Source organism: Rhinatrema bivittatum, chromosome 6, assembly GCF_901001135.1.
Source record: "Rhinatrema bivittatum chromosome 6, aRhiBiv1.1, whole genome shotgun sequence".
NCBI classification, from domain to species: Eukaryota; Metazoa; Chordata; class Amphibia; order Gymnophiona; family Rhinatrematidae; genus Rhinatrema; species Rhinatrema bivittatum.
In genome coordinates this window covers 328,126,188-328,138,873 of record NC_042620.1, presented here as the reverse complement: position 1 = coordinate 328,138,873, position 12,686 = coordinate 328,126,188, and the positions used below count along the sequence as shown (strand labels likewise).

At 45.0% G+C, this 12,686-nt stretch overlaps 1 protein-coding gene across 4 annotated transcripts in view; it reads right to left on the bottom strand.

Annotated features, from left to right (window-relative positions):
- ATRX (ATRX chromatin remodeler) overlaps positions 1 to 12,686 on the bottom strand; it is a 327,972-nt gene that overhangs the window by 183,172 nt on the left and 132,114 nt on the right. For all 4 annotated transcript variants that reach the window (XM_029607651.1, XM_029607652.1, XM_029607653.1 and 1 more), the window contains one exon: positions 8,662 to 8,761. In XM_029607651.1, the coding sequence (XP_029463511.1) occupies positions 8,662 to 8,761 (100 nt within the window). The remainder of the gene's footprint in view (positions 1 to 8,661; positions 8,762 to 12,686) is intronic.

Below are 12,686 nucleotides of genomic sequence, written 5' to 3'. Positions count from 1 at the left end.
GGAAAAGCATTTTCTTTGCCGACTGACTGGGCAGTTTTGGGTTGGTTTTTTCTTTTCAGAATCTCAAAATAAGAGTACAAAAGAACCACAGAGCTGTCAAGAAAAATAATCCAGAAAAACTAGCAGAAATATTCATTCTTTGTACAGCTGAGAGTTCACCCTAAATTCTACATGTAAATAGTGCTAACCCACAAATTGATTTTATGTGCATGTTCATTATAGCCAGCAATGTTACATTTTTGCTTATGTAGTTAATGCTTTTGGTGTACACAGAGAATATCCCTCCCCAGATGGTTTTATGCTTTTTTGTTTTGTGATTTTTTTGGAATAGAGAAATTACTTACCTGATAATTACGTTTTCCTTAGTGTAGACAGATGGACTCTGGACCAATGGGTTATGTGCTCTTCTGCTAACAGATGGGAGACGGAGTCAGATTTCACAGCTGACGTCACCCTTGATATACCCCTGCAGTGACCTCAGCTCCTCAGTATCCACCTCGAAATCCATTGTGGATATATATCTTGCGCAACAACTTGATTAAAACTGATCAAACTTGATTAAACTGATTCAACTGATTTAAAAAACAAAACAAAACTGGAGACCGCCAGTGCACTCAACCAAGTTAACGTCAACACCAGACTAACTGCGGGTGTCCTGAACTAGGGGTAGGCACCAGCTTACCCGTAATTGTTTAATCTCTAGTTTCTCTTTCCAAGGCCCTCCTTTTCTGTGGGCAGCCATGGGCGGGATGCTGAGTCCATCTGTCTACACTAAGGAAAACGAAATTACCAGGTAAGTAATTTCTCCATTTCCTAGCGTGTAGCCAGAAGGAGTCAGGACCAGTGGGATGTACAAAAGCTACTCCCGGACAGGGCGGGAGGCTGCCCGTGGCCCACTTAGTACTGCCCTTGTGAAGACTGCGTCTTCTCTAGCCTGGACATCCAGGCGTTAGAATCTGGAGAAGGTGTGTAGGGAGGACCACGTCGCCGCTCGACAGATCTTGGCGGGTGACAGCAGTTTGGCTTCTGCCCAGGATACTGCCTGGGCCCTAGTAGAATGAACCTTAACCTGTAGTGGAAAGGGCCTTCCTGCCTCTATGTAGGCTGCCTTGATTACTTCCTTAATCCAGCGAGCTATGGTCGCTCGTGAGGCAGCTTCGCCTTGATTCTTTCCGCTGTGAAGAACAAACAGGCGATCCATTTTGCGCACATGTTGCGATTGTTCCAGGTATCGCATCAGGAGTCTGAAGACATTTAGATGGCTAAGAAGGTGGTAGTCTTCAGAGTCCTTATGTTGGTTCACATGAAACTCGGAAACCATAGAAACATAGAAATGATGGCAGCAGAAGACCAGACGGTCCATCCAGTCTGCCCAGCAAGCTTTCACACTTATTTTCTTTATACTTATCTGTTATGCTTGTCCCTTTGTAAGTAACTTTTTGGTTCTATTTCCCTTCCACCCCCACCATCGATCTATTTCTCTTCCACCCCTGTCATCGATGTAGTTAGCAGTGCTGGAGCTGCATCTAAGTGAAGTATCTAGCTAATTGGTTAGGGGTAGTAACCGCCATCATAGCAAGCTGCTCCCATGCATGTTTATCCAGCCTGTGCAATTCAGTCCTTGTTGGTTGTTGTCCGAATATAAATACTCTTTTCATCATTCCCCCTGCCGCTGAAGCAGAGAACTATGCTAGGATATGCATTGAAAGTGAAGTATCAGGCTTATTCGGTTTGGGGTAGTAACCGCCATAACAAGCAAGCTACTCCCAGCTTTTTTGTGGATGCAAATCCTTTTTTTCACATTTCCTCTTGCCGTTGAAGCATAGAGCAATGTTGGAGTCGCATTAACTGTGTGTATGTTTTTTGAATAAGGATATTAATCTCCAGGTAGTAGCCGTCATTCACGCAAGCCGCCTCCATGCCTCTTCACTTCATTCACATCCTCTAGACTTTATGGATCCACAGTGTTTATCCCACGCTTCTTTGAAATCTTTCACAGTTTTGGTCTTCACCACTTCCTCTGGAAGGGCATTCCAGGCATCCACCACCCTCTCCGTGAAGAAATACTTCCTGACATTGGTTCTGAGCCTTCCTCCCTGGAGTTTTAAATTGTGACCCCTGATTCTGCTGATTTTTTTTGCAACGGAAAAGGTTTGTCATCGTCTTTGGATCATTAAAACCTTTCAAGTATCTGAAAGTCTGTATCATATCACCTCTGCTCCTCCTTTCCTCCAGGGTGTACATATTTAGATTCTTCAATCTCTCCTCATAAGTCATTCGATGAAGACCCTCACCTTTTTGGTCACCCTTCTCTGGACCGCCTCCATCCTGTCTCTGTCGCTTTGGAGATACGGTCTCCAGAACTGAACACAGTACTCCAGGTGAGGCCTCACCAAGGACCCATACAAGCGGATAATCACATGCCTTTTCTTACTTGATATTCCTCTCTCTATGCAGCCCAGCATTCTTCTGGCTTTAGCTATTGCCTTGTCACATTGTTTCGCTGACATCAGACTTCAGACCACTTTCAGTAGAAAGGAAGAAACAGTGCGAAGCTGTATCATTCCAGGAGTGAACCTAAGGAACGGTTCCAGACAGGATAGTGCCTGCAGCTCAGAGATGCAATGGCCAGAACATATTGCCACCAGGAATACAGTCTTCAATGTTAAGAGGCGAAGTGATAGACTACGCATTGGTCTGAAGGAAGCCCCCGCTAGAAAGTCTAATACTATTTGAGATTCCATAGGGGCACCGGCCACTTTAGGAGTGGTCGAAGTTGCTTCACCCCTTTAAGGAAACAGGCCAAGTCTGGATGTGCTGATAGACTGATTCTGCTCACGTCGGCTCTGAAGCAGGAGAGGGCTGCTACTTGAACCTTGAGAGAGTTAAGAGACAACCCTTTCTTCATACCGTCCTGTAGAAATTCTAGAATTATGGGAATCTTGGCCGTCTGCAGGGATACCCCACGGTCCTTGCACCAGGCTTCAAATATTCTCCAGATACGTATGCATGCCAGAGATGTTGAGAACTTCTGTGCACGGAGCAGGGTGTCAATCACGGTCTTCGAGTACCCGCGTTTCTTCAGGCGAGACCTCTCAAGGGCCAGACCGTAAGAGAGAATCGAGACTGATCTTCATGAAGAATTGGGCCCTGCTAGAGAAGGTCCCTGTGTGGAGGGACAGGGACCTTCTCTAGGCACAGGGAGCTCTCCGCAAGGAGTCTTTATATGTCTGCTTACCATGGGCACTAGTAGAACTAGTCCCCTGTGGTGTTCTATCTTGTGGATGATCTTTCCAAGTAGTGGCCAAGGGGGGGGGGGAAGACATACAGTAAGTCCTCCTCTGGCCAGGTCTGGATGAGGGCATCGATCCCTTGGGAGTGCGGCTGAAGAACCTGGGGACTCGGGCATTGAGCGAGGTCGCCAGAAGGTCCATGGTTGGGAGACCCCAGCGATTTACTATCAGTTGGAATGCTCTGTTCGACAGTGCCCATTTCCCCAGGTCCAGGCTTTCTCTGCTGAGGAAGTCTGCTGAAATGTTGTCTTTCCCTGTGATGTGGGAGGCTGAGATCCCTTGTAGATTTACCTCCGCCCATGCCATGAGAGGGTCTATTTCCAGAGATATCTGCTGGCTTCTGATTCCTCCCTGGCGGTTGATATAGGCAACTGTTGTAGCGTTGTCAGACATTACTCGAATCACTTGTCCTTGGAGCATGTGGCTGAATCGCAGGCACGCTAGTCTGACTTCTCGAGCTTCTAGGCGGTTTATGTTCCATCCCGCCTCTTCCTTGTTCAATTGTCCCTGGGCCAGCAGTTCCTGACAGTGGGCTCCCCACCCTCGTAGGCACGCGTCTGTGGTGAGCACGATCCAGTTCGGTGGGGATAGGCCTACTCCCCTGCTCAGGTGGTCTTCCTGTAGCCACCACTGAAGCTGAGAACATACCACTGGCTGGGCGTTGGAGGCGGATTGAGTAATCCTGGGACAGTGGGTCTCGACACTTACTGATCACGTGTCGGAAGAGTCTCCAGCTGTGGTGGGAGAAGGCTTTACCTTCACCGCCGCGCTCGGATGTGCAGCCGCTGCCTTTCAGCCACTCTAGGGCTAAGTCCACACCGGGGTTACTGGCTACCGGACCAAGGCACACCTCTGAGGGATATCAAAAATCACCTCAGGAATTCTCAACTGTGGGAGGGACCCTTAGGTATCATCACAGGAGAGCGGGGCTCGACCTTCTTTAAGGTAAATTTTGTCTTCTTACTGTAAATTTTCTAACTGTGCTAGAGTGTGGGATAGCTTCCGCATCTGCTAGGAGACTGAGAAATACTGAGGAGCTGAGGTCACTGCAGGGGTATATCTAGGGTGACGTCAGCTTTGAAATCTGACTCCGTCTCCCATCTGCTAGCAGAAGAGCACATAACCCACTGGTTCTGAGTCCATATTGCTACACGCTAGGAAAGGTTGTTTTACTCTGAATGTGAATTGTTATCCACTGAGATTGGTGGATCAGTGGGAGATAAATGGTGTAAATAAATCCGAGAAGGCCCTGCCTCCCTCCCTGATATACTTCAACCTGGACCCCAGACAGACTCGGATTTTCCGCGAGTCATTCTGTACATAAAGTAGCTGAAAAACAAAAATATCCCAAGTGAAGAATGTTTATTTTCAAAGAATTCTGTAATACCAGTATGCTGTCTGAAAAGACAAGTACTGCCAGTCAATGAAAAATCAAAAAGGATCAAGTAAAAATGTTATAAATGAACAAACACACACACACATACATACGTATAAGATGAGGTGTACGCCTATATGTTTACTTCTACATTAAAAACTTACTGAATGCTACCGTAAAAAAAGTTATAAGCAGGGCAGGGAGAGAAACAGGCCTTCCTGTGACTCGGGGCCAGACAGAAAGGCAGGTCAGCAACTAGACAGGAGTGATAGGGTGAACATCATAGTTAAAAATTAGTCAAGAAAAATGAGGCCTATTTAGGATAAGGAAAAAGGCATCTGGTTCCTTTGATGTGTGCTTGCAATTAACCCAGCAAACATGAAAGCAAGTAATTCCACTGGGACAGATTATTCTTGGCAATGTAGTTGTTACTTCAAGAACATTTGGCAAAAATTTTATGCAGCATGGAGATCGAATAGCCCCCCCCATCAGCATGGAACCATAAGCTCCTAACTCAAGGTTAGAGTATATGTCCCACGCAGACCCATACACATGCAGACAGAGACAGCTCAGCCAAGCAATGGCTCAAAGGCTTCTACTGCTAATTGGAAAGAGAAGTACAATTCTGGCCAGGCACAAACTGAGCAACTCACCTGTGAAACAAAGGGTAAAATGTGTATGAAAAACCAAGAGTTCAGTAGCAGCAACCACCAACAACAGAGCACTCTGAACAATGGCGTTTCTGTTCTCTTTTGTGGCCAGAGCAAGGAGTCAGCTGATCTTTGGCGAGAAACATAGAACACTGGGGTACTCTTTGAAAGACATTTCTAGGTGGGCTATCAAATGCAGCCCACTTTTCTATGCTTTCATAGAGTTATAACAAATCTAGAGACATTTACTCCTGGTTGATTTATGTATTCAAGCTAATCTGCACTAGGGAGAATAAGGCAGACAGGTCTTCTCATAGATCCTTAGGCTGGATGGGGAAGACAGGCAGACTTTACTGTGCCCCTCGCTTAAAAAAAAAAATGTTACGAGCAAGTACATTAAACTACTGATAAGCTATCACTATTTGTTCACATTATTTAGATGCAGAATGATTTTAATACTTAGGATTCCTGGGGGTGTCCTATAACTCAGGTGAACAAGTAGTTAGTTGCTATATGTTTTCTGTATGTGGCAAAATGCTGACATAAGAACATGCCATACTGGGTCAGACCAAGGGTCCATCAAGCCCAGCATCCTGTTTCCAACAGTGGCCAATCCAGGCCATAAGAAACTGGCAAGAACCCAAAAACTAAGTCTATTCCATGTAACCATTGCTAATGGCAGTGGTTATTTTCTAAGTGAACTTAATAGCAGATAATGGACTTCTCCTCCAAGAACTTATCCAATCCTTTTTTAAACACCACTATACTAACTGCACTAACCACATCCTCTGGCAGCAAATTCCAGAGTTTAATTGTGCGCTAAGTAAAAAAGAATTTTCTCCGATTAGTCTTAAATGTGCTACTTGCTAACTTCATGGAATGCCCCCTAGTGCTTCTATTCTTCAAAAATGTAAATAACCGATTCACATCTACTCGTTCAAGACCTATCATGATCTTAAACACCTCTATCATATCCCCCCCTCAGCCGTCTCTTCTCCAAGCTGAACAGCCCTAACCTCTTTAGCCTTTCCTCATAGGGAAGCTGTTCCATCCCCTTTATCATTTTTGGTTGCCCTTCTCTGTACCTTCTCCATCGCAACTATATCTTTTTTGAAATGTGGCGACCAGAATTGTACACAGTATTCAAGGTGCGGTCTCACCATTGAGCGATACAGAGGCGTTATGACATTTTCCGTTTTATTAACCATTCCCTTCCTAATAATTCCTAACATTCCGCTTTTTTGACTGCCGCAGCACACTGAGCCGACGATTTCAATGAATTATCCACTATGACGCCTAGATCTCTTTTTTTTGGTGGTATCGCCTAATATGGAACCTAACATCGTGTAACTACAGCATGGGTTATTTTTCCCTATATGCATCACATTGCACTCATCTACATTAAATTTCAGTCTCACAAGGTCCTCCTGCAATTTATCACAATCTGCTTGTGATTTAACTACTCTGAATAGTTTTGTATCATCTGCAAATTTGATTATCTCACTCGTCGTATTTCTTTCCAGATCATTTATAAATATATTGAAAAGTAAGGGTCCCAATACAGATCCCTGAGGCACTCCACTGCCCACTCCCTTCCACTGAGAAAATTGCCCATTTAATCCTACTCTCTGTTTCCTGTCTTTTAGCCAGTTTGCAATCCACGAAAGGACATCGCCACCTATCCCATGACTTTTTAATTTTCCTAGAAGCCTCTCATGAGGAACTTTGTCAAACGCCTTCTGAAAATCCAAGTATACTATATCTACCGGTTCACCTTTATCCACATGTTTATTAACCCCTTCAAAACGGTGAAGCAGATTTGTGAGGCAAGACTTGCCCTGGGTAAAGCCATGCTGACTTTGTTCCATTAAACCATGTCTTTCTATATGTTCTGGGATTTTGATATTTAGAACACTTTCCACTATTTTTCCTGGCAGTGAAGTCAGGCTAACTGGTCTGTAGTTTCCCGAAGCCCTTTTTAAATATTGGGGTTACATTAGCCACCCTCCAGTCTTCAGGTACAATGGATGATTTTAATGATAGGTTACAAATTTTTACTAATAGGTCTGAAATTTCATTTTTTAGTTCCTTCAGAACTCTGGGGTGTATACCATCCGGTCCAGGTGATTTACTACTCTTCAGTTTTTCAATCAGACCTTCCACATCTTCTACATTTACCGTGATTTGGTTCAATCCATCTGAATCATTACCCATGAAAACCTTCTCCAGTACGGGTACCTCCCCAACATCCTCTTCAGTAAACACGGAAGCAAAGAAATCATTTAATCTTTCCGCGATGGCCTTATCTTCTCTAAGTGCCCTTTTAACCCCTCAATCATCTAACAATCCAACTGACTCCCTCACAGGCTTTCTGCTTCAGATATATTTTAAAAAGCTTTTACTGTGAGTTTTTGCCTCTACAGCCAACTTCTTTTCAAATTCTCTCTTAGCCTGTCTTATCAGTGTCTTACATTTAACTTGCCAATGTTTATGCTTTATCCTATTTTCTTCTGTTGGATCCTCCTTCCAATTTTTGAATGAAGATCTTTTGGCTAAAATAGCTTCTTTCACCTCCCCTTTTAACAATGCCGGTAACCATTTTACCTTCCTGCCACCTTTCTTAATGTGTGGGATACATCTGAACTGTGCTTCTGGGATGGTATTTTTTTAACCATGTCCACACCCTCTTGCACACTTTTTATCTTTGTAGCTACTCCTTTCAGTTTTTTTCTATTTTTCTCATTTTATCAAAGTTTCCCTTTTGAAAGTTTAGCAGGAGAGCCGTGGATTTGCTTACTGTCCACCTTCCAGTCATTAATTCAAATTTGATCATATTATTGCCAAGCGGCCCCACCACTGTTACCTCTCTCACCAAATCCTGTGCTCCACTAAGAATTAGATCTAAAATTGCTCTCTCTCTCGTCTGTTCCTGAACAAATTGCTCCATAAAACTGTCATTTATTCCAACCAGGAACTATTATCTCTCCAGCATGTCCCAATGTTACATTTACCCAGTCAATATTGGGGTAATTGAAATTGCCCATTATTACCGCACTACTAATTTGGTTAGGTTCACCAATTTCTCTTAGTCTCACCATCTTGACCAGGTGGACGGTAGTATACTCCTATCACTATACTCTTCCCCAACACACAAGGGATTTCTACCCATAAAGATTCGATTGTGCATTTAGTCTCATGCAGGATCTTTATCTTGTTGGACTCTATGCCATCCCGGACATAAAGCGCCACCCCATCTCCCAAAATCACCTCTGTGTCATTGACTCAGCACTTAAGAAATCAAATGAGTATTTTTTGTTCCAGAGTAAGATGTTTCTGTCCATACCTCGTTCTAGGACGCTGTCCATCTTCTGAATCACTCTCGCTTATGGCCTCACTAACACCAGACTCCTGGAACTCTGAATCATCGGAATCTTCACTGCTCACTGAAAGAAGACCGGCATTACAGATGCTCAGCAGCTAGAACAATTTCCAGAAATAGCAGCGAGTTTAAATATCTTCTCAACAGAACACAAGTTGGCCAGTACTATTCAGTTTTAGCACTAGATGTGTGAAGGACATCTGCTGTATAGATTACATTTGTCCACTACACTACCTCCCATATTTTGTGAAATTCTGTAAATATATCTTCTTTATTACAGGGATCAAAGCAGGATAAATATTAATTTTGCCACATCTCATATTCTGGGTACAAAAACCTGCTTAATAAAAGGTTGGCAAGAAAAAGGTGCATTTCTACAGACTAAGCTTCTGTGTCTGAGGTGGGCTCCTTCAAAACCACTTTCCTTTTCACCCAGACCAGTCTAGACGTATGGGTTATGCACACCAACCAGCAAATGGAGACTAGCATTTGCTGACATCACTCCTTTGCTGACTCCCATGCTGATCTCAGCTGGCCAGTAAAGGAAAATTGGTTCTTACCTGCTAATTTTCGTTTCTGTACCACCATAGATCAGTCCAGACTCCTGGGTTTTGCATCCATGCCAGCAGATGGAGATAGAGAAAGTTTTACTGGCACTGCTACATAATCCTGAGTGCCACCTGCAGTCCCTCAGTACTGACCTGACCCAAACAAAAACTATATTTCTAAATAACCACTTGATCGTCAACTAGTTCTTAACTTTCTCCAAGAACCGGAGGACAGTGACCTCTTTAGAAGTGTAATGTAAAACCAATAGCTTGAACCCAATTGACAACTCTGCATTCCATGCAAACAAACCAGCGGATGACTGGGTGGATTCTGGACTGATCTGTGGTACTACAGGAATGAAAAATAAGGGTTAAGAGTCAATTTTACTTTTCCTGTATGTACCCAGATCAGTCCAGACTCCTGGGATGTACCTAAGTTCCCTAACCAGGTTGGGACCTGGAGAGTCCCGCTTGCAGAACACTCTCAAAGTTCTTGGAAACCAGATCCCCAACATCCAAATGGTAGTGTTGGCAAAAGTGTGCAGCATCTTCCGAGTCACTGCTCTGCAAATCTCCTGAAGAAAAACCTGCTGAGCCTCTGCCCACGAAGCCGCATGAGATCATGTTGAATGGGCTCTCAAACCTTCAGGTAACAGTCGACCCTTAGCAATATAAGTCGAACCAATCGCCTTCTTAGGCCAACACGCGATAGTGCCCTTAGAGGCTTGACAACCTTTCCTCGTCCCACTCTGAAGTCATTAATCATTTTCAGATATCTCCGGTCTAGTGTTTTCCAAACTGCCAACTGCTTGTCGAGGGGGTCACAAGGGGAAACTAGGAAAAAATCTCAAATGGGACGAGTAAATTCTAAAGTATAGCCATCTCTTACTACTCTGAGAACCCACTGGTCCATGGTAATTTTGGTCCACTCCCTGTAAAACAGCACCAGGCGCCCACCTACAGCTGAAACAAAGGAACATACCAACCTCACTTTATTGCAAGGATTTTGCCCCAGCTGTGTTTCCCCCTGTGGTGTCCTGGAAAGGTTGCGGACCTCCTCAAAAGGAGCCCCCAGGACTGACCTCTGGGGACAGATTGCTTCTGAGGCCCTGAAGAACCCCTTGCCAGGCGAAACCTTCTTTTATCCTGAAAACGGGACCAAGCCTAAAAGAATCTTTAGCCCTTAGGCTTATCCTCTGGCAACCTGTGCACCTTGGTCTTCCCCAGGTGCTCAATGAACAAGAACTTTCCTTTACAAGGAAGAGACCCCAACTGATACTTGGACTACACATCTGCCGACCAGTTACCAACCACAACAATCTCCTGGCTAATACCACAGACATCATGATCCTAGAAGACATTCTGACCAGGTCTTATAGAGCATCTGCTCCATACGCCATAGCAGCATCCAAGCGTTCAGCCTTCTGCACCTCTTCAACTGACTGCGGCTGAGCCTCCTGTAACTGCTGGACCCAGCACAGACAAGCCCAATGCATAAAGCTGTATAAATGGCCGCTCGTAAACTCAGGGACGAAACCTCAAATATCCTTTGGAGGAGAACCTCCAATTTCCGATCTTGGATGTCCCTCTAAGAAGCAGACCCCGCAACTAGAATAGTCGTCACCGTAGTGACTGCCAATACGGAAGCATCGACTTTAGGAAGTGACAGAAGCTCCAGCATCTGCTTGGGCAAAGGATAAAGTTTCGTCATAGCCCTCCCAACTATCAAGCCAGCCTTGGGAGTATCCCACAGGCTAGCACCCTCACATACACATGATCCCTTTTTCATACACATGAGCTCCCAATCTCTCACACACATACACACTCCTTCACAATCTCCTCATATAGGCTCCCTCTCTCTGAAACCCACACTCTCTCTCACATGCTCTCTCTCACCCTCCCCTTCCCCACACCCCCTCCCCCCTCTCTCTCACACACACACACACACACACTCTCTCTCTCTCACCGGGGCCTTTATCTTTGCCGTGAACAGAGCACATGTTTCGTGGCACACACGGGCCTTCCATTTTTACCGCAAACAGTGCGCCCAGGCCTTCATCTTCACTGCAAGCGGAGCACGTCCCGCGGCACACGCGGGCCTTCCTCTGCTATTTTCTGTGCAGGGGAGGAATTCTGCGCAAATTCTGTGCTCTGCGGTAGCACAGAATTCCCCCAGGACTAAAGCTAACATCACGATATATATAGCCCTGCAGCGACCCCAACCTGCCAGTATTCTCTTCAAACGCAACTGTGGACAGACTTTCAAAAAGCTTGATTTTTATTTATTTATTTTATTAACATTTTTCTATACCGAACTTCATGACAAGCTTCATATCAGGCCGGTTTACATCAAACATAGGGATTAACTGAATATAAATAACTGATTTAAAGAACTTGATTAAAAACAGGTAACCAGAACTGTACACAACCAACCATAACACTGAACTCACGTAAGATTCTAGGTACCCCAAGCTAGGGACTGGATGATCACTTACCAGTAATCCCTTGGGATCCAGAGCCACACAAGAGGACTACTGACACACTCATGCCACAGCCAAGGTCAGGAAGCTGAGTCTAACTGTCTACACTAAGGAAAACAAAATTATCAGGTAAGTAATTTCTCCATTTCCTAGCGTGTAGACAGATAGACACAGCACCAGTGGGATGTACCAAAGCTACTCCTCAACAGGGTTGGGGGCTGCCCGTGGTCCAGTCAACACTGCAGGTGCAAAAGCTACATCCTCCCGAGCCTGCACATCCAGACAATAAAACCCAGAAAAAGTGTGTAAGGAGAACAACATCACAGCTCAGCAGATATAGAAACATAGAAACATAGAAATGACGGCAGAAGAAGACCAACCTCTGCCCTTGACACTGCCTGAGCCCTAATGGAATAAGCCCTGAGTAGGCAATGGCTTTCCAGCATCCACATACACGGCCGTGATCCAACGAGCTACGTTAGCCCGTGAAGTCTGAGTGCCCTGCTTACTGTCGCCATGGAGCACAAAAACAGGTGATCATTCTCTCGACAAGTCTCAGAGACCTTCAGATACCACTCAACAAGATGTTTAACATCCAAGGAGCACAAAAGGTGAAACTCCTACGCATCCCTGACCTTAACCAGGGACGGCAAGGAGGTGGACTGATTCAAATGAAAGTTCGAGACTACTTTGGTCAAGAAGAATGGAACAGTACGCAGCTGTAATGCCCCCAGAGTCACCTGAAGGAACGGCTCCCGGCAAGACAAGGTCTGCAGCTCAAATCCAACGCGCAGAACATCAGCCACCAGGAACAGAGTCTTCAAGGTCAACAATCGTAAGGAAAGGCTAAGCAGTGGTCGGAACGTAGGGCCTGCCAAAAACTGCAGCAAAAAACTAAGACTCCACAATGGAACTGGTAACTTCAAGGGAGGCCTAAGATGCTTCAATCCCTTCAAAAAAA